This window comes from Podarcis cretensis (genome assembly GCF_951804945.1).
Source record: "Podarcis cretensis genome assembly, chromosome: 11".
NCBI classification, from domain to species: Eukaryota; Metazoa; Chordata; class Lepidosauria; order Squamata; family Lacertidae; genus Podarcis; species Podarcis cretensis.
In genome coordinates, this window is record NC_137180.1 from 47,144,579 (window position 1) to 47,164,420 (window position 19,842).

The 19,842-nt window shown below is 47.9% G+C and overlaps 1 protein-coding gene across 1 annotated transcript; it reads right to left on the reverse strand.

Moving 5' to 3' along the window:
* Nucleotides 1-1,085: 1,085 nt before the first annotated feature.
* Nucleotides 1,086-17,494, reverse strand: PTGER4 (prostaglandin E receptor 4). Its single transcript, XM_079994965.1, has 2 exons — nucleotides 15,729-17,494; nucleotides 1,086-2,662 (listed from the first exon to the last, which is right to left on the reverse strand). The coding sequence occupies exons 1-2, from the start codon at nucleotides 16,557-16,559 to the stop codon at nucleotides 2,081-2,083; spliced, it is 1,413 nt and encodes a 470-aa protein (XP_079851091.1). The 5' UTR covers nucleotides 16,560-17,494; the 3' UTR covers nucleotides 1,086-2,080.
* Between the last annotated feature and the right edge of the window lie 2,348 nt (nucleotides 17,495-19,842).

Here is a 19,842-nt window from a genome sequence, read left to right on the forward strand (position 1 = left end):
CCTTGCTTCTCCACATCTCATACAGTGGCCCAACCCTTAATACAGAAAGCAATGGTAACTAGAATGGTAGAATTGGAAGGGGCCGTCTATTGACAATCGAAAAAGTATTCTGTGCAGGCAACTGGCAATAGTACACTCCTGTAAGCCAAGGGCACTGTACAATGATAAAACATTTAACAAGTCAAAATATTTTAGCAGCTTTTTTCAAGGCTATGCATTTCTTCATGCACTTGGTCACCTCTAACTGATGATGTGTTCATGGCACGGCTGTATGAACTTTCCTGGTAGGATCTACTGCCCCCAAATACCTGCAGCCCAAAAATATATGCAATGACAGTGGCCTTTTTTTTTTAAGCTGCCACAAGCACACACACAGCAGCAGCTGCATATACATATCCCAAGTGGAAGCAGCACTTGCCACAATACTTGCCACTGTACAATGCTTGCAGTGGCGTAGCGTGGGTTGTCAGCACCCGGGGCAAGGCAAGTAATTTGCACCCCCTAACCCGTGGATTTGCGCCCCCTAACCCTAACCCCCAGATGTTGCGCCCGGTGCGGCCGGCCCCCCCTGCACCCCCCACGCTATGCCACTGAATGCTTGTTAGACCACTGACAGCCCTGCAACCTCCGGCATTGGAGCAGCTAGCTTCATGAGCTGGTCCTAGGATTACAACCCTAAACATATTTGCTTGGGCTCCACTCAGAAGTTGCTTCTGAGGAAAGAAGTTTGAAGTTGAGCAAAATGGGCACGGGCCAGAGATGGATGTTTTGAGCCATGATCCGGGAAACGTTTTCCAGATTGCAAGAATTCCCACTATCATAATTAAGGCTGCAAAAGCTTCTTCCTGTTTGCCTGAGACTAAGCTCCGCTGAACACAGCGGGACTTACTTCTGAGTAAACCTGAGTAGGATTGTGCCGAAAGTTCAGATAAAATGTTTAGAGGACTGGATTGTTGGCCTACATTGAAGCCGCTGCATTTTGAGAAGACATTCACAACACATAAACTCTGCTTTCTTGCTCGCTTGCTTTTTTAGTACACACACACACACACACACACACACACACACACACACTACAAGGAACATTTTAAAAAAACATAAAAGCCTTTTCCTTTATTTCCCCCAGTGGTTTCATAACATTTTCCTCATTTGATTCCAAATCCCTCCACTCCTGCCTTAGGAATTCGCTCTGTTATGGCCTGCTGAGTTTGCATATCTGAAAAATAAATTTAACGTAAAACTATCTATCAGCAGGCATAAGGAGGAAGAGAGGGCTGGCAATATTTCTTTTTATATACTTTGTATTAATAATGAACCTTCTCACAGAGAAGAATACAGCATTTTTTAAATACATTCAGTCACGCTATACACAGCCAGAGAAATTCACATTTTTTTTTCACGCCACAGGAGAGATCATCAATTTCACCATTGACTGGAGCAGTTTACACAGTTACCAGCAACTGCCTGAATTAGTTCTCTCAAAACCTTATTAAGCAATAAGAGAGGGGAGAGGAATAGGGGATAAGTATGCTTCGGTCATGTCTGGGTGGGAAAAATCAGCAACTCTTTTCAAACCCTGGATCTTCTACAAAACAGTCCTGTGTCACAGGGCAAGGAAAGGCAACAAGCAGCAGCCTGCACACCTGCCACCGCCATACATTCACCTGTTACATCGGCAGAGTCTGATGTGTTTGTGGGGTGATCCTTAGTCACCTGCAAGAACTGTGCTTAACGCACTCAAATGCACATCCGGTCAAAGTTACAGTTCCACCGCCCAGCTTTTCAGGAAAGATGGCGTACCATCTTTTGCAGCCAGGATATTTAATTCCACCCCATTGCCATTTCGTACTCAAATGAGCTCTCTTACTAGATGCCCATTTACAGCTCACCTTGCCCTAAACGGCTACACAGTCCCATTAGATCAGCAAGGCGGCCTTGTTCGGCCTCTGGTGTGCCTTAACCACAATGGGCAGAGCAGAGCGGATGGCAAAGGCCGGACATTTGATATGTCCGCTGTATGAGTTCCTCTCCGGTCCTCTTCCAAAGGACCTTCTGCACCTCACAAATGTCCTCTGTTCCTTTATATACACTTCTCCGACAAGTTCAGCGTCTCGCTGGGGAAGGTGACCTGAAGAGAGCTGCCTTTTTGAGCAGCGCCGGGCCTGAGTTCGTTCACCAAAAAGACCGTCTCTGACTCATGGCCCTGGGACGACTCCGAGGTGTTTGAGCTCCTCAGTGTCCTTATGGACGTAGTGTCTGACTGGGCCAGGCGGCTGCTGGCCCCTGGCAACAGCATCCGGTCCCCAGCGGCCCCCTCGCTCGGCTCCAGTGGGTACAGAAGCGTCTGCGAGGTGCTGCTGACCTCCCTCAGTTCCCGGGAAATAAAGGAGGGCGAATGGGTGGCCGTAGCAGAGGAAGCCCGGCGGCCGTCCGCACAGTTGAAGTTGCTTCCCGAGTGCTGGCGGTGGCCTCCGCCGATACGACAGAAAAGGCACTTGACCTTCTCAATGGCTTTGCTCAGCACCGTCTTGCGAAGCAGGATGTACACCCAGGGGTCCAGAATGGGGTTGACCGATGCGATGCGGATGGCCTGCAAGTCGGGGTTTTGCTGAATGTCCTTCACCAAAGGCGGTTGGTACAACTGGTTCACAAAGACACGCACCTGAAGAGAGATTGTGGGGAAGGAGGGAGAGAAATATAAAGTTGATGAGCGACAGCCAAGCTGACATTTCAAAGCTAACAGCTGGCTTAGCAACCGCATGTTACAGCAGCAGGGTGATGAGCAGAGCGAAAGTTTGTGTCATGTCAAAAGAGGGCTGTTTTCAGAACCGGGGGGGGGGGGGAGAGAGATTTCCAGTGCAGAGATAAAAAGACCTTTGTGCCCCACCTTCCGTGCCATCTAAAATACTGGCATATAAGCAGGCCAATGAAACATGTTATAAGAAAAACTGCTCCCTTTCCCTTATGGGGTATTCCAGAGCCTGTACAGTGGTATCTCAGGTTACAGACGCTACAGGTTACAGACTCCGCTAACACAGAAATAGTACCTCGGGTTAAGAACTTTGCTTCAGGATGAGAACAGAAGTCGTGTGGCGGCAGCGGGAGGCCCCATTAGCTAAAGTGGTACCTCAGGTTAAGAACAGTTTCAGGTTAAGAACGGACCTCCAAAACGAACTAAGTTTTTAACCCGAAGTACAGAGTCTTTAAGTGGGTTCCCTATCAGTAGGAGAAAGTAAGAGGCCAACCAGAGTATATTGAGAAGCAAAGCGGCTAGTAAGCCTGATCTTTATGTTGCAACAGGGTCCCCACTTATCGCACGCAGGAGGGAGGGGAATCCTGAACAATGGTGTGTAAGCCCTTATATAGACTTTTGAAATTGCCCACCCTGTAGCCCAAGACCACCCCCCTAAAACATCATACATACATCACAGAAGGAGGCTGTCTACAGCAGAAATCCTGCCTGCCAGGATACCTGATAATGGTCACTGATTGCATTACCTAGGCAGCCTGGCCATTCTTTTGTCATGGTTAATATTTTAGTTCCTGAATCCAGGTCACAGGCTCACCCTATTCACACAAAAATACACCCTTAAGACAGGATTTGCAAGCAAAAAGACAATCGGAAGGCTTTCCCTCATTTGCCTCCCTTACTGCAGAGGAATATTTGAGGTCATTTGGAGAGTCAAAATGGCTTCAGGATTGCTCTCCATTACTATTTCAGACACATGGTTCATATATTTAGATATGTGTGCATTTATGAATATTTATTCTATATTTGAGACCTTAAAATTCTTATATCAAATATTTTGTGAATTATTTCTGATGTGCCTGCTCTCTGCACTCCCTGGTGTTTCGTCTCTCTTCCCTAATTTAGAGCTCACAATTAAGCCTCTTCCCAGTTTTGTTTTTGTTATTTCAGCCGCCTTCTTTTTCTCTCCCTTCTACAACCAACTCTGCTATTAACTGTTCTGGGTGCGTAAGAGCTGCAGAATGTGGCCTTGAGTCATTTCGGGAGATCCAGCCAATCACCCTAATCCAGCCAGCCTCCTCATAAATATATGTTTCAAAAAAAAAATGGACCCAAACTTCCACCTCACAGGCAAATTCTCTTTCAGGGACAAGCCTGGAACTGTATGCTCTTTGAGGTTAGAAGTAACTTTTGCTAGTATCTTCCAAGGCTTGAGTATTCCAGGATTTTTATAGGTATATACTGTACCCTCCAAATTTTGCCTGTAGAAGCTTGTCGGAGGATATTCTGCTTTAACGACAGCTTGCCTGGAATGAACCTTTTCTTTTAATAAAAAAGAAAGAAATGTACAACACTTAAAATGAGGAACTGCATCAAATTATGCAGCTGACATCTTCCCATGTCCTATTTATAATGTTTTACACAAATCCTGGCTGCAATTGGACAGATAGTTTAAAGTTGAACAACAATGGCATAGGATGATGGCCAGATACTTAAAAGGTGTTCATAGGTCTTAAACACTATGGGCTGTACTTCACACAGAGCTAAGCAAAATGTTTTGTCAGTGGAAGGATTTCTCCTTGTGCAATGTGATGTTCTTCCTCTGGGTGCCCCCCCCCCCAATCTGTTCTGGGGTTTCCCCAACCCTTTGGAGCAGATCTGGGAGATACCCCGAAGGTGGGGAGGAAAGGGGGAATATCCCATTGTGCCTGTGCTAATCCATATGCAAGCACAACCTTTTTGTTGAATATCTCCCTAAGGGCATAACCAGCCAAAGTTAATCACTTTGTAACGTCCTGCTTGGCTTTAACTGTGAAGTGCCGTATTTTTCGCTCTATAAGACGCACCAGACCACAAGACGCGCCTAGTTTTTTGGAGGAGGAAAACAAGGGGAAAAAATTCTGAATCTCAGAAGCCAGAACAACAAAAGGGATCGCTGCACAGCGAAAGCAGCGATCCCTCTTGCTGTTCTGGCTTCTGGGATAGCTGCGCAGCCTGCATTTGCTCCATAAGACGCACACATATCTCCCCTTACTTTTTAGGAGGGAAAAAGTGAGTCTTATAGAGCAAAAAATACGGTAATTAAGCATGTGCTGAAAGCTTTTATTCAAGTCAACAAGACCTGAAAGCGCTGAACTTTGGGCTTGGGCTACACCCTAAGCCAGGCATGTCCAAAGTCCGTTTCAGGGGCCAAATCCGGCCGGCCGGTCGATTTAATCCGGCCCCTGTGGCAGTATATGCCCTGGAGGGGAAACCCTTAAAAAAGCTGAACAATTTCAATCCTAAAAAAAGCTGAAGAACTTTGGTTGGCCTTCATGCATGTTCACTTCATCAAATCTGGCTCTCTTTGAAAAAAGTTTGGGCACCCCTGTGACCTAAGCGATTGCACTTTTCATTTAGGAATGAGCTGCTAGAGCATAGCAGCTAAGAAACTGAGCTGCAAAATCACGAAGTCTGCAGTTCAAATCTCACCTCTTGCTACAGAGACAAAGTCACTCTCAGCTCCTCACCCACCCCAATCTACAATGTGGGGGTAAGAATACTGCCCTACCGTACAGGCGGGATTTGCAGAAAAGTTGAAGCTTTCAACACTCAAGAAATGCTTTATAAATGCTACATGGTATTAGGCAGAGCTGCAAACTTCCATTTGTCAGATTAATAAACTAAAGTTTCGGTTGACTAACGGGTGGGTACAAAAATTAATAAAAGGGACAGAGAGTTAAGGACATTTTGGTGGTGGTGCTTGAGAGCAGATTCTAGTATCTGACTGCAATAAGTAATGAAAGAAAATAGTTAGCGCTTTCTTCTAATAATGAGTAATAGCTGATTAATAATAGTACTTAATAACAGCCTTTGTTTATTGCACTGTAAATTATCTTACACTTCCTGCAATGCCACAAAAGGCTATTATATCAAACTTTTGGCAATATGGATATCACATATTGTACATAAACTTGTAGAGCCAGTGTGGTGTAGTGGTTAAGAGCGGTAGTCTGCTAATCTGGGGAACCGGGTTCGCGTCTCCGCTCCTCCACATGCAGCTGCTGGGTGACCTTGGGCCAGTCACACTTCTTTGAAGTCTCTCAGCCCCACTCACCTCACAGAGTGTTTGTTGTGGGGGAGGAAGGGAAAGGAGAATGTTAGCCGCTTTGAGACTCCTTAAAGGGAGTGAAAGGCGGGATATCAAATCCAAACTCTTCTTCTTCTTCTTCTAGATAAAAGCAGTCATTCCCCACTATCATAAACCTTTCTTAAACATCCACCTGAAGGGATGTGGCTCCATGGCTGGGCATCTGCTTTGCCTAAAAAAAGGTCCCAGGCTCAGTCCCTCGTATTTCCCTGTTTTAAAGACTGTAGAGCTGCTGCCAGTCCGTGCACACAGCACTGAGCTAGCTGGTCTAAGGCAGCTTCCTAAGAAAGTAACAGACTCACATCTTATGCAACAGCATAGGATTTCACTTGCTCTGCTTCTCATTCTATGGAGCCAAAGATGCTTCCAGACAAATGTTTCATTGTGGGATTGGTGCTCTTTGCGTATGCAAAGTGGGGTTGGTTTTTTTGTTTTTTTTTCCTCAGCATCCACACAGCATTGTTGGCATCAAAATACTAGCCCAAATTTCACCCCATTTAACTGGCAAATCTGTGCCAGTATTGCATTTGCAAATTCTCAACGACCTGTTTGCAGAATAAGCCCCCACCAAGAAGCACCTCAGCTCTACTGGAGCGTAGTTTCTTTGACCTGAAGGTGTTGCTGGTTGAATTCAACTGAACGCATTCAGTTCAAACCACTAGGTGGCAGAGAGACTATGCTTCCAATCGTGTCTTTAGAATTTGCTTTCTGCTTTGGAGGGCTGTAGCCCAAAGTGAAAGCTGGTTTAATATAAAGCAAGAAAGTGCTGCAAAAGCCAAACAAAATTAGATTGTGAAAATTAAAGTCACAGGCATCGGATTTGCACCCAATGAGGAGCTCACCACTTACCTGCATAGGAGTTAAAACAACAAAAAGTCTTGTGGAAACTTAACCTTTAACACTTGGCATGAGCTTTCGTGGACCAGCCTTCTATTTCATCAGATGCTCTAGTCCACAAAAGTTTATGCCGTACTAAAATGTATTCGTTTTTAGGGTGCCCCAAGATGCAGGTGGCGCTGTGGGTTAAAGCCTCAGCGCCTAGGGCTTGCCGATCGAAAGGTCGGCGGTTCGAATCCCTGCGGCGGGGTGCGCTCCCGCTGCTCGGTCCCAGCGCCTGCCAACCTAGCAGTTCGAAAGCACCTCCGGGTGCAAGTAGATAAATAGGGACCGCTTACCAGCGGGAAGGTAAACGGCGTTTCCGTGTGCGGCTCTGGCTCTGGCCAGAGCAGCGATGTCACGCTGGCCACGTGACCCGGAAGTGTCTCCGGACAGCGCTGGCCCCTGGCCTCTTGAGTGAGATGGGCGCACAACCCCAGAGTCTGTCAAGACTGGCCCGTACGGGCAGGGGTACCTTTACCTTTTTAAGACATTTTGTTGGTTTTGCTGCCAGAGACTAACACGCTGCCCCTAATTATTTAGGAGCTGTTCAGGGACCTCTCTATTTATTACAGTGAGAAGATCGGCCATTGTAGAAGATCAGGGGCTGCCCACCACTGCTGATCTTTGCAGTAGATTCAAGGGTGTCTCAGGTGATATCTGGGTGTGCACTTTCAAACCAACAGAGCTGGCCAACGTAGTGCAGAATGTGAGCTTTCAAATATTTGCAAAGTACCTATTGCAATACAGAGCAGATGCAGAAGAAATCCTTAGCAGACAAATGGATGTGGAAAGTGTTTCCTGAAAGAAGAAAGTCTGAAAGCTGATGGCTTAAGGCAGCCTTGTAAATAAGCCCACAAAAGTTACTAGCCTACAAAAAAGAAAAAAAGCAACCTACCAGGAGGAATAGGAAGCTCTGTCCTGCTTATGGAAGGGCCGTGGCTCAGTGGCAGAGCAACTTCCTTGCATGTAGAAGTCCCAGGTTCAATTCCTGGCATCTCCAGGTAGGCCTGGGATAAACCCCTGCCTGACACTCAGGAGAGCTGCTGCCAATCAGTGTAGACAATACTGAGCTAGATAGACCCAACGGTCTGATTCTGATAAACTGATAAGGCAGTTTCCTATGTTCTTCCAAAATGGAGGAGGGGCTTTCCTCTCTGGCAGAACACATTATTTCTACACAGGCCACAGAGGACGGACCCCCAGCCCCCTCACTCGCTTGCATTCAATGCCTTGTTGCACTAGGCAAGTGTTTAAATACAAGGCAGGCCGAGGCGAACCATATTTCCTCATCTGTGCTACCTTGCATTTACCATTTTACAGAGTGAGAAACTGAGGCAAGCTATGCCAGAAGCCCTCAAGAGAATGCAGATTTGAAACTCAGGTGCCAAATCCAACCGCAGTGTGTTGGCTGTCCAGTTTCATACTGCTAAGGGAGAAGAAGAAAATCACCATCCCATAGGAAATGGTAATCAACCAGGCTTATTCCCTTTCCTCCAAAATACCTTTAAGGTACTCTGGATCTGTCTTTCCTTGGTGACTCACCAAAGGATGCATCTTGGCATCTTTGGGGAGCCTGCAACAATTTTCTGTTAAGGCTGAATTCTGTGTATCCTGGTTATAGGTTGTATAGGGGTGAAGTCACTGCATATTCGCTGCTCTCTTTTTTGCATATGCTTTAACGTACTGCAGTCTTGCAAATAAAGCCCACAAAAATATTGACTGAGCCTGCCTGCCTGCACATGCCTATGTTATTCATTTGTGGTGTGAGAGGAAAACAAACAGCCTGGATCCCCTAGAGCAAATCTCGCTCACCACAGGTGACAAGCCAGTGACCACAGCTTTTCCTCAGGTTCAAACCCAAACATCTACGGTTTAATTTTTAAAAAATTAGCAGAAGTAGGCAGGGCCCTAGAGAACCTGGACCCTAGAGGGCCATCACCAGTCACAGTAGGGCAATACTGGGCTAGAGGGACCCTGTATATAGCTTTGTATAAAAGGTAAAGGTACCCCTGCCCGTACGGGCCAGTCTTGACAGACTCTGGGGTTGTGCGCCCATCTCACTTAAGAGGCCAGGGGCCAGCGCTGTCCGGAGACACTTCCGGGTCACGTGGCCAGCGTGACATCGCTGCTCTGGCCAGAGCCAGAGCCAGAGCCAGAGCCGCACACGGAAACGCCGTTTACCTTCCCGCTGGTAAGCGGTCCCTATTTATCTACTTGCACCCGGAGGTGCTTTCGAACTGCTAGGTTGGCAGGCGCTGGGACCGAGCAGCGGGAGCGCACCCCGCCGCAGGGATTCGAACCGCCAACCTTTCGATCGGCAAGTCCTAGGCGCTGAGGCTTTAACCCACAGCACCACCTGCGTTTGTATATTCACCTCTAAATAAAGAAGAAGTATATTTTATTATTTGGTAACAAATATCTAAAGCAAGTGTCGCCAAACTGTTGTCATTCACGTGCTGATGGATTCCATCAGCCCCAGACAGCATGGGATAGAATTAGAGAATTGTAGAGTTGGAAGGGACCTAAAGGGTCATCAAGTCCAACGCCCGGCAATGCAGGAATCTTTTGCCCAACCCGGGACTTGAACCCATGACCCCGAGATTAAGAGTCTCATGTTCTACCAAGTAAGCTACCTCTGCTGTTGGATGCTGTAGTGCAGCAACAAGCAGAGGGCTACAGGTTAGCCACCCCTGAGCTAAAGAAACTTCAAGATAAAATTAAGAACCATTTGGAGAGCAACACCCCCCCAAAAAACACACACACACACCCCCAGCCAGACCAACAGCCACCCCTGCCCCCAAGGGAACCTAGAAGCTTCGCTGTGTGTTCTATGGTACCAAATGCATGGCTACATTCTAGGACAGTCATTGATAAATGTATCCCACATACTCTAGTGAATCTACCTGTTGCACACATAGTTGAAGGCATCCATTTCACCCACATAAAATATGTTACCTGTAGGGCTGGGGGATATGTAAATATATCATCTAAAACCCAAGTTTGAAGTCCATATTGTGATATCGATTCCATTATTTTTGACCTGGCAATATATTGTGAATCATGATGTGTGGGGGCTATGCAGAAATCATAATGTGGGAAAAACTGTGAAACCAGCCAGTGCATCTCTCAATTCCTGCAGCCCCCATTAACTCTGCCGGCTCAGCTCCCCCCCTGTCTCCTTCTGGGGGCAGTGAATCACTGGCAAAAATCACAAAGCGGGGAAAACTGCGGAGCCTGCCGATGCCTCTACATAGCTGCATCCTTATTTCAGACATTGTGATATATTGGTACATTGCGATGTTCAGCTGGTTATATATCACAATGTTGAAAACCAGGTATTGCTCAGCCCTAGTTAAATGTACGAGGGACGCGGGTGGCGCTGTGGGTTAAACCACAGAGCCTAGGACTTGCCGATCAGAAGGTTGGCGGCTCGAATCCCCGCGATGGGGTGAGTCCCGTTGTTCGTTCCCTGCTCCTGCCAACCTAGCAGTTCAAAAGCATGTCAGAGTGCAAGTAGATAAATAGGTACTGTTCTGGCGGGAAGGTAAATGGCGTTTCCATGCGCTGCTCTGGTTCGCCAGCTCCCTCGGCCAATAAAGCGAGATGAGCGCCGCAACCCCAGAGTCAGTCACGAGTGGTCAGGGGTCCCTTCACCTTTTTAGTTAAATGTACATCTTACAAATGGGCAGTTCTGAGATGTGGTGCCACTTCTACAGAGTAGGCGTGAGTTGGCAGCAAGCTAGATGTTCACTAGATGTGGCTGGTCCACAAATCCCAGCGGTCATGGCTAATGGCCAGAGACAGCCAGAGTTGTAGTCCAGCAACATCAGAAGGGCTGCAGGTTAGAAACAGCTGTCCGACGAAGTTCTGGACAACCCTCTCAAAAAATGGCCATCTGGCAGCCCTGCTGGTAGATGCCAAAACCTTTGTTTCCAAGCAGTTCCTATGCAAGTCTAAGTGCCAGACACAACCAGATAAGCTTATCTGAATTCACAAATGTCTTCCCACCCACCGCCCTCCCTGTAATTGCACAAATGAAGTTGCTTCTTGCTTTAACACAGCTACTCCAGGGAAATGCAGTCATGGTCTAAATTCCACTCTCAGACGAACAGCTTGTTCGGATAAAAGCGTTCTGATGCAGAGACCGCTGCAGGGAAATATTAGTGTGTATCCAGCTGTTCCTAAAACTCGTACGAAGTTGACACAGCATGCCTGACTAATGCCGATTTTTTAAATAAAAAGCAACCCAATCAGTCACTAAGCAAACTAGGACACTTAACTCAATAACCTTCCTTTTTATCGCAAAGCTGCATTAATTGCTGGATATTTGTAGGGGCTGTGTGCTAGTGATACCTGCCAGTCATAACTCGTTGCACACAGTGAAAGGTGCTCATATTTTGGAACCTGGTCGCAGGAGACAACAAATGACTTCATTCCCAAAGGAAGCTCCACCCTGACCTCTTTACTAGCAGGGCTGCTGGTGGAAATCAAACTCAAAACAGTGCAATCCAACCCATGTTTGACTCGGAAGCAAGTTCAGCTGAGCTCAATGGGAATTGCTTCCATTGAAATCCTTTCCAGCAGAGGTGGGGAACCTTTTCCAGCTCGGGGGCCAGAAAGCCTTCTAGACAACCTTTTGGAGGACACATTCCAGTGGTGGTTTAGCCTGGAAAAGAGGAGACTGAGAGGGAGATATGAAGGCCATCTTCAAATATCTCAAGGGCTTGTTTTCTCCCACTCGGGAGGGTAGGACTCAAACCAACGGCTTCAAGTTGCGGGAAAGGCACTTCCAACTAAACACTAGGATGAACTTTCTGACAGTAAGAACTGTTTGACAGTGGAACCGTCTCCCTCCGGAGCTCAAAACAGGAAGGCTTCTATGCCTCAAACATCCTTGTAGAGTTCAACTATGAAGACTCCCATGCGGTACAGCCCTCCACGTGGCTGTGTCACCTCAGAATGCACATGAGAATGGGTGACAGAGTACGTCTCCATGTCAAAATCTCCCTCCACGTGGAAAGCTTCCATATCCAGATAGCTCCCAGTGTGATTTTGAGGTTTTGCAACGCTAAGAAAAGACAGTATTGTGAGCCAGCCTGGAACACTGAGCTTACATACATACCAGTCATTTAAAGCACATTCCCTCTCCAAAGAATCCTGGGAATTTTAGTTTGTTAAGGATTCTGGGAATAATAGTTCTGTGAGGGGTAAACTACATCTCCCAGTATTCTGTTACGGGGTGGGAGGGATGTGCTTTAAATGTGTTGTGTGCAAGCACGGGCTTTAGTTTTTATCCAATACTTTAAGGGAAGGGGTGGTTTTTCTTTTTCCCTGTCCTGACTCAAGGCAAACATTATATACGCCTTACCCAGCAAAGCTTACCATAAAGTGCCCTTTTATAGCAGTTACCTCCCACAACAAACAAAGGAGTCTCCTTCCACCAAGTCTTCACCTGTGCTCATAAAAGTCCCTCTATCACATTCTGATACACCGCTATATATAGCCAGCCAGTTAATATTAAGTGGGAGGCTGGATTTATGAAGTAACCTTTGCCCAGAAGAACTTGGTACTTGTCTTACGCAGCCTCCGTGCACTTCCAAAATCTGGGCTGCTATCTCATCAGTGCCAGCTGAAACCAATCTAAAGGGAACATGGGGAGCTTTGTTCAGAAACCCCAGGTGATCATAGATGAACAGAGCAGGGATGTTGGTAGATTCCCAGCTCCCATCAGCCCCGAGTGCACAGGGATGATAGAAGTTGTTCGAATCTGCCCCATGTTGCAGGATGTGAAAAAGGGAAAGACTGCTTGCTCTAAAATCAGTGCAAGAATCCAATTGACAGTCAGGGCTTCTTTTGAGCCAAACTTCAATAAACAGTCACTTTGGTGGAGGGAAATCACTTGTCACCACAGTGTAAATCACTAAGCTGCTTTTAGTCAAACCAAGAATGGCTCAACAGAAGATCAGATCTGCTCCTTCAAATGCAAGATACTGTTATTCTTAATACCTCAGCCTAGTGGGAGAAACTGCCTCTCACTGGGCAGATCTGGGTTCAAATTCCTGAGTTGCTCTTAAGCCAGCTCTCTCTTATGGGGACCCTGTGGTCCTCCAGATGTTGTTGGACTTCAACTCCCATCAGTGAGCTCTGCTGGCTGGGGCTGATGGGAGTTGGAGTCCTAAATGTTTGGAAGGCACCAGGTCGAAGATATAAATCACGAGAAACTCCTTGTCATAACTTACTAGAGTGAGGACATGATGCAAATACATTGTTGCTGCTGTTTCAAAAAAAAAACCCACATGTAATAAACCCTATTATGATATGATCTCATTCAGCAGGGAATAGCATAGGCAGACGATAGAGATAGATAGACAGATGGATGGATGGATGGATGGATGGATGGATGGATGGATGGATAAATAGATGATAGATAGAGAGAGATGATAGATAGATAGATAGATAGATATATAGATAGATAGATAGATAGATATAGATAGATAGAGATAGATGATAGATAGATATTTCTTAATATCTTCAAAACAAGAACACTAGTTTTACTAGTTGAAACAGAGCTTTTGTAGAGTGATTGTATCCAAAACTATAGCGGTCCCCAGCATGCAGTTTGAAATGGTACAGCCCGGAATTCTCTCATCTCAAAATGTGTAGGGGGCACCAGCACGGCCCACTCACTATAGCTGAACTTCTAGGACCAGCCACTGGCATTTAGAATATGTTTAGGTGGAGAAACAGGCATTCCAATTAGGGCCTATTAATACACGTTGCAACAATGTCAAAATGCTTGGGTTATTCTATTGCCCAAGGAGTCCATCTGGTGCTGAAACAAAAACAGGCTAGTGCCTGGGCAGTAAACAAAGTCTATTTTCACTGTTCAGAGTTTGCTTTTTGTCCAAAAGCACACAACTCGGTCGGCTCAGATTCCCTCTGTTTGTGAACGTATTCTACTTGAAATACCCCATGACCCACGATGTTTTTGACTCAATCCATTCCATGTTTTAAAAGGATGCTTCTTCCTACACAGAGACCATCTCCACCCACGAAGGTAGAACGCACATGTGTCTCTTCTGCTGAGGCAACCTTTGCAGAGCACCGACTGCATGCCTCTCCTATGTGTCGATTGCACTTCCCCCCCTTAAATGGAGATGGTTTCGGTGTAAGAAAAAGACTGTGCAACACAGCCTCTGGTACAGTCCCTGTAAACAGCACCGCATGCAAAGGTGTCCAGTTACACACCGGAAAACACCAGCTGGACAGCTTGTCAAGTGCTAGTAACCCAGACCACAGCTGGATTATGCTAGTTATGTAGCAAAACTGGCCTGACTTGAAAAAGTATACCATTTACCTGAACAGTTCAGGATTGTGCTCAACCCAGTCCTCTTTCCCTCTTAATTATGAGCCTCCCTGGTTTTGCTACACCCTCGAGAAGGAGTTATTTCAGAACGATTATCGCCTACAATAAACTCCATTGCACCAAGCTGGATTCACCACACTTCTCCCCTAACAACAACGGCTTAGCTCCCGGGGTGAAAGGGCGGGGCGATAAGCAAGTATGTGTTGTCAGTTGTTTGTTTAATGTACCCTTGCCAAGAAAGTAGTGGTTTGCCATGTTTCATTGGTTTCTGTTTTATTGGTACAAGTCTCAGCTAAGCTCACAACTGGTCCCCCCCCCCCCGGCACACACCTTCACCTCCCCACCCCAGTCAATGGGGAAAGAAAGACAGGCACTGGTCTTTCTTTAAGAGTGTGCTTTTTTCCCTAGAAGTTGAAGGTTTACCTCCTGACATCAAGCACACAACTGTTACTGCAGCAGTCTGTGCAACAATAACATCTCTGCATTTCTCCAAGGGAGATCTTCTTTTTGGAACCAGCTAAAACCAGCAGACTGTAAGGCGCAGACTATGAATGTTTCAGCCTGAAATCCCTATCCAGAAATATTTGTGCAACACACGTATCGCTAACAGTTGGGGATTTTAAAAAAACACCTCAGCAGTCATTTTATTCTCTGGCATGTGAGTGTCTCTGCAAATTTCACGCTAGCCCTATAAACATGTAGAAATTCATCCAACTTCCCGTGCTGGCCACAAACTTTGTAGTTTCGGTAAGTCTGAGGTTAGGAAGTATCTGTGTGTGCATGTATGTTTCTATGAGCTTTAGTTCAAGCAACGCATTGGTATAGAATTCAAGTATTATTTAACTACTCCATGTGCAGGGCTGCTTTTATATTTGGGGAGCTATTGACAATTCATGGGGCACAAAGGGACTTTTCAGAAACTGGGCTTCAATCAGTTTCTACCATACACCCACAGACACACCCACCACTTAACTTTGAGTGCAATGTGTATTTCACATTTGGACTGGCCCACAATGTGCATTTAATGTCTCTTCTGCATCCTGTCCCACGTGAGCAGGTGACAAAACATTAACATGTGACACAAAGAGCAAGTTCAAAGGTGCTTCTTAGTTTCTTTATGAAAATGGCCACAGCCTTCTCCTACCCCGCCTAGCAATAAGCAATGTCAAAGAAGAAGGCTGGGACAGAGTTGCTTCCTTCTTTTCCCTTGTGGATGGTGGTGGTGGGGGGTTTGAGAGAACATTTTAGATCACCTGCATGAAAATATCGACGTTAGGAACCTCCCTTTCCAACCACAGAAGCAGCCTTTGGCTTTTTCTGCTGTGGGGAATCTGTGGCTGCAGTGATGAAACTGACAAAGAAAAGGCTAAGCCAACATTACTCACCACGAGAGGAATGGAGCAGATCAGCACAACCAAGGAGGTGGCAATGAGCAAGATGACCATTTGGATCTCTGCGCCGGCCATGCGCCGGAAGCTCCTGCGCCGGCGGAAGTCCGACAATCGGCTGGCGGTATTGTCCGTCCCCAGGGAGGTGCGCCGCATGAACTGTCGGTGCATGCGGATCAGGGCCATGCACACCAAGACATTGGAAACCACGGTGACCATGATCAAGAAGGAACTGAAGCCAGCATACATGTAAGAATAGGCGGCGTGCGTGGAGACGTTGGTCCGCCAGTCTATAAAGCACCAAGTCTGGGGGTACTGCAGCTTTGTGCTGCCCAAGCCCATGCTCGGCAAGGCACAGAAGAGGACATTGGAAACATAGATGGCAAAGAGTGTGAGCGCTGCCAGCTTCTTATCCACATAATGGCTGTAGAAGTACGCATGGTTGATGGCTAGGTACCTCTCAATGGACATTGCGCAGATGATGCTCAGTCCAGACAGTCCAAAGAAGAGGAGGATGAAGGTGCTGTATTCGCAAAGCGGTTGGCCGCCGGGCCACTCGTTCTTCAGGTATGTGGCGATCGTGACCGGGCTCACCAGGCAGGTGCCCAGGAGGTCCGTGACGGCCAAGCCGCACACCAACGTGTAGAAGGTGGTCTCTTTCTGCTCCTTCCTGGACTTGCAGAGCACCACAATGGCAATGAGGTTCCCCACCACCCCAAAGATGAACATGACAGCAGGGATGGTCAAGGGCTTGCTGCCCTCAGGTGCCCCTCCTGTCCCATTGGAGGAGCCGTTGGCAGAAGGCAGCATGGTGGGGTTGAAAGACATGGTGAGGCTGGGACAATCGCAAGGAGCCAACTGGGTCAAAGAAGAACAAAACGGCAGCAAAAGTCAAGAGTCCCAGATTTCAGCTGGAAGAGGATGGAAATCCAAATCGGAGAGAACTGAAGAATCCTGCATTTCAAAGGCAGAGCTAGGAGAGCAGATGGTGGAAAGGCGGCAGGCTTTTTCGGAGAAATTCATAAAGTAGGGAGATTAGGAAAAAAGGTGGCCAGTAATAGCAACAAGAGCTCTTAGAAGCCGAGTGCAATTTGGCTAGCCAGCAAAAGATGCCTTTTCTTGCATAAAAGCGTTCTCAGTTGTCTGTTAGGCTGGCTTTCTTTTCTTGCCAGGTCTCGCGCTTTTCAAAGTTCAGCTTGCAAACTGGTCTTTGCCTTCTGCCTCAGTGGGACTTTCCATCCCTCTCTTCTAGTTCGGCCAGTCCCCGCCCACCTCACTTGTCACTCCGATGCAAGTCTTCACCTACGTGTGCATATGCAATATGTCAACATGAAATGAATCCCCTCCTCTCCAATATATATATACAAAAATAATAATAATCCGAACTGTATCTCCTCCAAACGCTTTGCCAAGTTCAAAGCCGATCGCCGATTCGAAAAGCTTCGACGTCCCCCAGAGCCCTTCCGTGGCTTCGGAAAGTCCGTCTGCCGTTAGCAGCGGTGGCGACTCAAGTGTCCGCTGCGCGTCTTTTTCTTTTCAGCGGCGTGCCGGGAGCAGAGAGGCGCAGCCGGGGCGCCGGGCGTCTCTCTCTCGGGAGAATTCATCAGCCGCCTTCCGAGGGCAGCTGGGAGCCCGGCGTCCCAGGCAGCCAAGCCGGACCGAGGAGCAGGAGGAGCGCGGGGACGAGAGAGACCGACAGACTCGCTACCCGGACGCGGCGCCCGCGCGTCCTTGCGCCGCTGCTGCCACCATGTGCTCCCGCCGCCTGGCTCGCGGATTACTCACTAGCTCGCAGCGCCGTTTGCAAGTTCGCTCCTTCGAGCTCCTCCAGTCGGGGAGGCAGCTCGGCCCGGCTCCGCCCAGCCCCGCGCCCCATTGGCCACGGGGCAAGTGGGTGCAGCCCAGCCGCCTCGGGAAGCGCCCGGAGGGCCTTTCCCCGCGGCTGCGAAGGAGCGAAGGCGGTGCGCTCGGGCTTGCCAAAAGCGCACGGAGAAGGCGCGGGGCGCGGGAGCTGGTGGACGCCGGAGAGCGAAAGGGCGCCTTCCCTCGACAGTAGAAGCTGGGAGGAGGGCGGGTGGGGTCCTCCCTCTCCCTCCAACTAAGTCCCCCCCACCCCGATCGCCATCATCCATCCTGGCAAAGGATGGGTGCAGCCCTGCCGTCCCGCGAGTTCAGCTGAACGAAATCGGTGGTGTAGGGCGAGCAAGGGCCGTGGCGCGCCTGAGCCTCTGCGCGTTTACTCTCAAGTAAAGGCCTCGTCGATGATGCAAATAGATCGGGTGCGTTCCTGCTTTTTCCCTGTGGCCTCCACTCAAACGAAGTTTTTTCGGCGCCCTCCCCCTCCGCAGGTCTGCAGTTGGGAGTTCGGCACGTGCGCGAGAACGTTTCGTCCCCATCCAACGATACTTTGCGCGTAGAAAGCTAGCATGTCAGCAAGAAAGGTTTAGGAGCTTATTTAAAGGTTTGGTTCTTTTCTAATCGTGCAAAGGGACTTCAGCCTACCCGCAGCAAAGAACCTTGTTTGCCATCCACCAGCATCTGTACCGTATAGTTCAGCCACACAGACTTAGCTGTGCCCGCAAACGCAAACTAATACACAAAGGGAGAGACAGGACGGGGAATGGAGATTTCATGCCACGTTGAAATGCACAGACTCTCGCCTAAACCTGAGGTGCTGCAGTCCAGAGAACATATTATTGCTCCGGCTTGCTTCGGGATACCCCTTTCCCTATGCCCTGGTGATCGATTGAACAGCCCAGCAAAGGCAATGCAGCTAACTTAATCTTCTGCGTGCTGACTTGGAAAGGCAGCTTGCAAGAGAATCAAGCGGCAATACTTCCCTACCCTGGTCTGTACTGTCTCATACTGCAGACACAAGTTTGTTTTTATTTCAGTACCGTTCTGTGAAAAAGTTTCCGCATACAAACACTAAGCTGAACCTTTCCCGCTGGCAGGCTAGTTTCGCACATAATGGGAGGTTTTTAATGTAATTGCAATGCCTCCCTCCCCGGTCCTGTGAAATACTCAAACATCCCATCCTCCCCCTGCAGAGTGAAGTGGTATAGTCCAAGGAAAATGTTGCTGCTTGATTCTCCTCTTGCATGTATAAGCAGGACTTAGAATTGCAGAATTGTAGAGTTGGAGGGGACCATGAGGATCATCTAATCCAGCAATGCAGGAATCTTTTGCCCAAAGTGGCGCTTGAACCCACAGCCTTGAGATTAAGAGTCTCATGCTCTACTGACTGAGCTGTCACAGAACTGGCTTGTCTTAACTTGATTCGCCTGGACATCTAAGGAAGTACAGATACAGATACTGTACAGATACTGCAGCCTTATAGTCACCATATAGAATCGGGGGCATTTAGCAATGGCCTCCTGTTTTTAAGTAGTGAATATGGAAATAGGGGTGGTTATATTCAGCAGATGGCGCTGTGGGTTAAAGCCTCAGCGCCTAGGGCTTGCCGATCGAAAGGTCGGCAGTTCGAATCCCTGCGGCGGGTTGCGCTCCCGCTGCTCGGTCCCAGCGCCTGCCAACCTAGCAGTTCGAAAGCACCTCCGGGTGCAAGTAGATAAATAGGGACCGCTTACCAGCGGGAAGGTAAACGGCGTTTCCGTGTGCGGCTCTGGCTCGCCAGAGCAGCGATGTCACGCTGGCCACGTGACCCGGAAGTGTCTCCGGACAGCGCTGGCCCCTGGCCTCTTAAGTGAGATGGGCGCACAACCCCAGAGTCTGTCAAGACTGGCCCGTACGGGCAGGGGTACCTTTACCTTTACCTTTATATTCAGCAGAATTCCTACTCTGAGTAGACCTATTGAAGTTAACAGACGTTGCTGATGGAGGTTCTTTAATTTCAGTGTGCCTAACTCCAGGTAGGACTTAGCTGACTACTCTGGGTGCTTCATTATTATTATTACTGTCATATTTCATCGCAATATCCGCTTCGGACAAGAAGAACAAAATAACATCCCAACACATCTCTGCAAACATAAGAGGAGCCTGCTGGATAAGGCTCATCTATAAGGCATCACAGTGCAGAAGTCTTATAAGCAGAACCCAAATACAAAAGCACACTCCCCTTCTACAATTTCCAAAAACGGGACTCTTATTT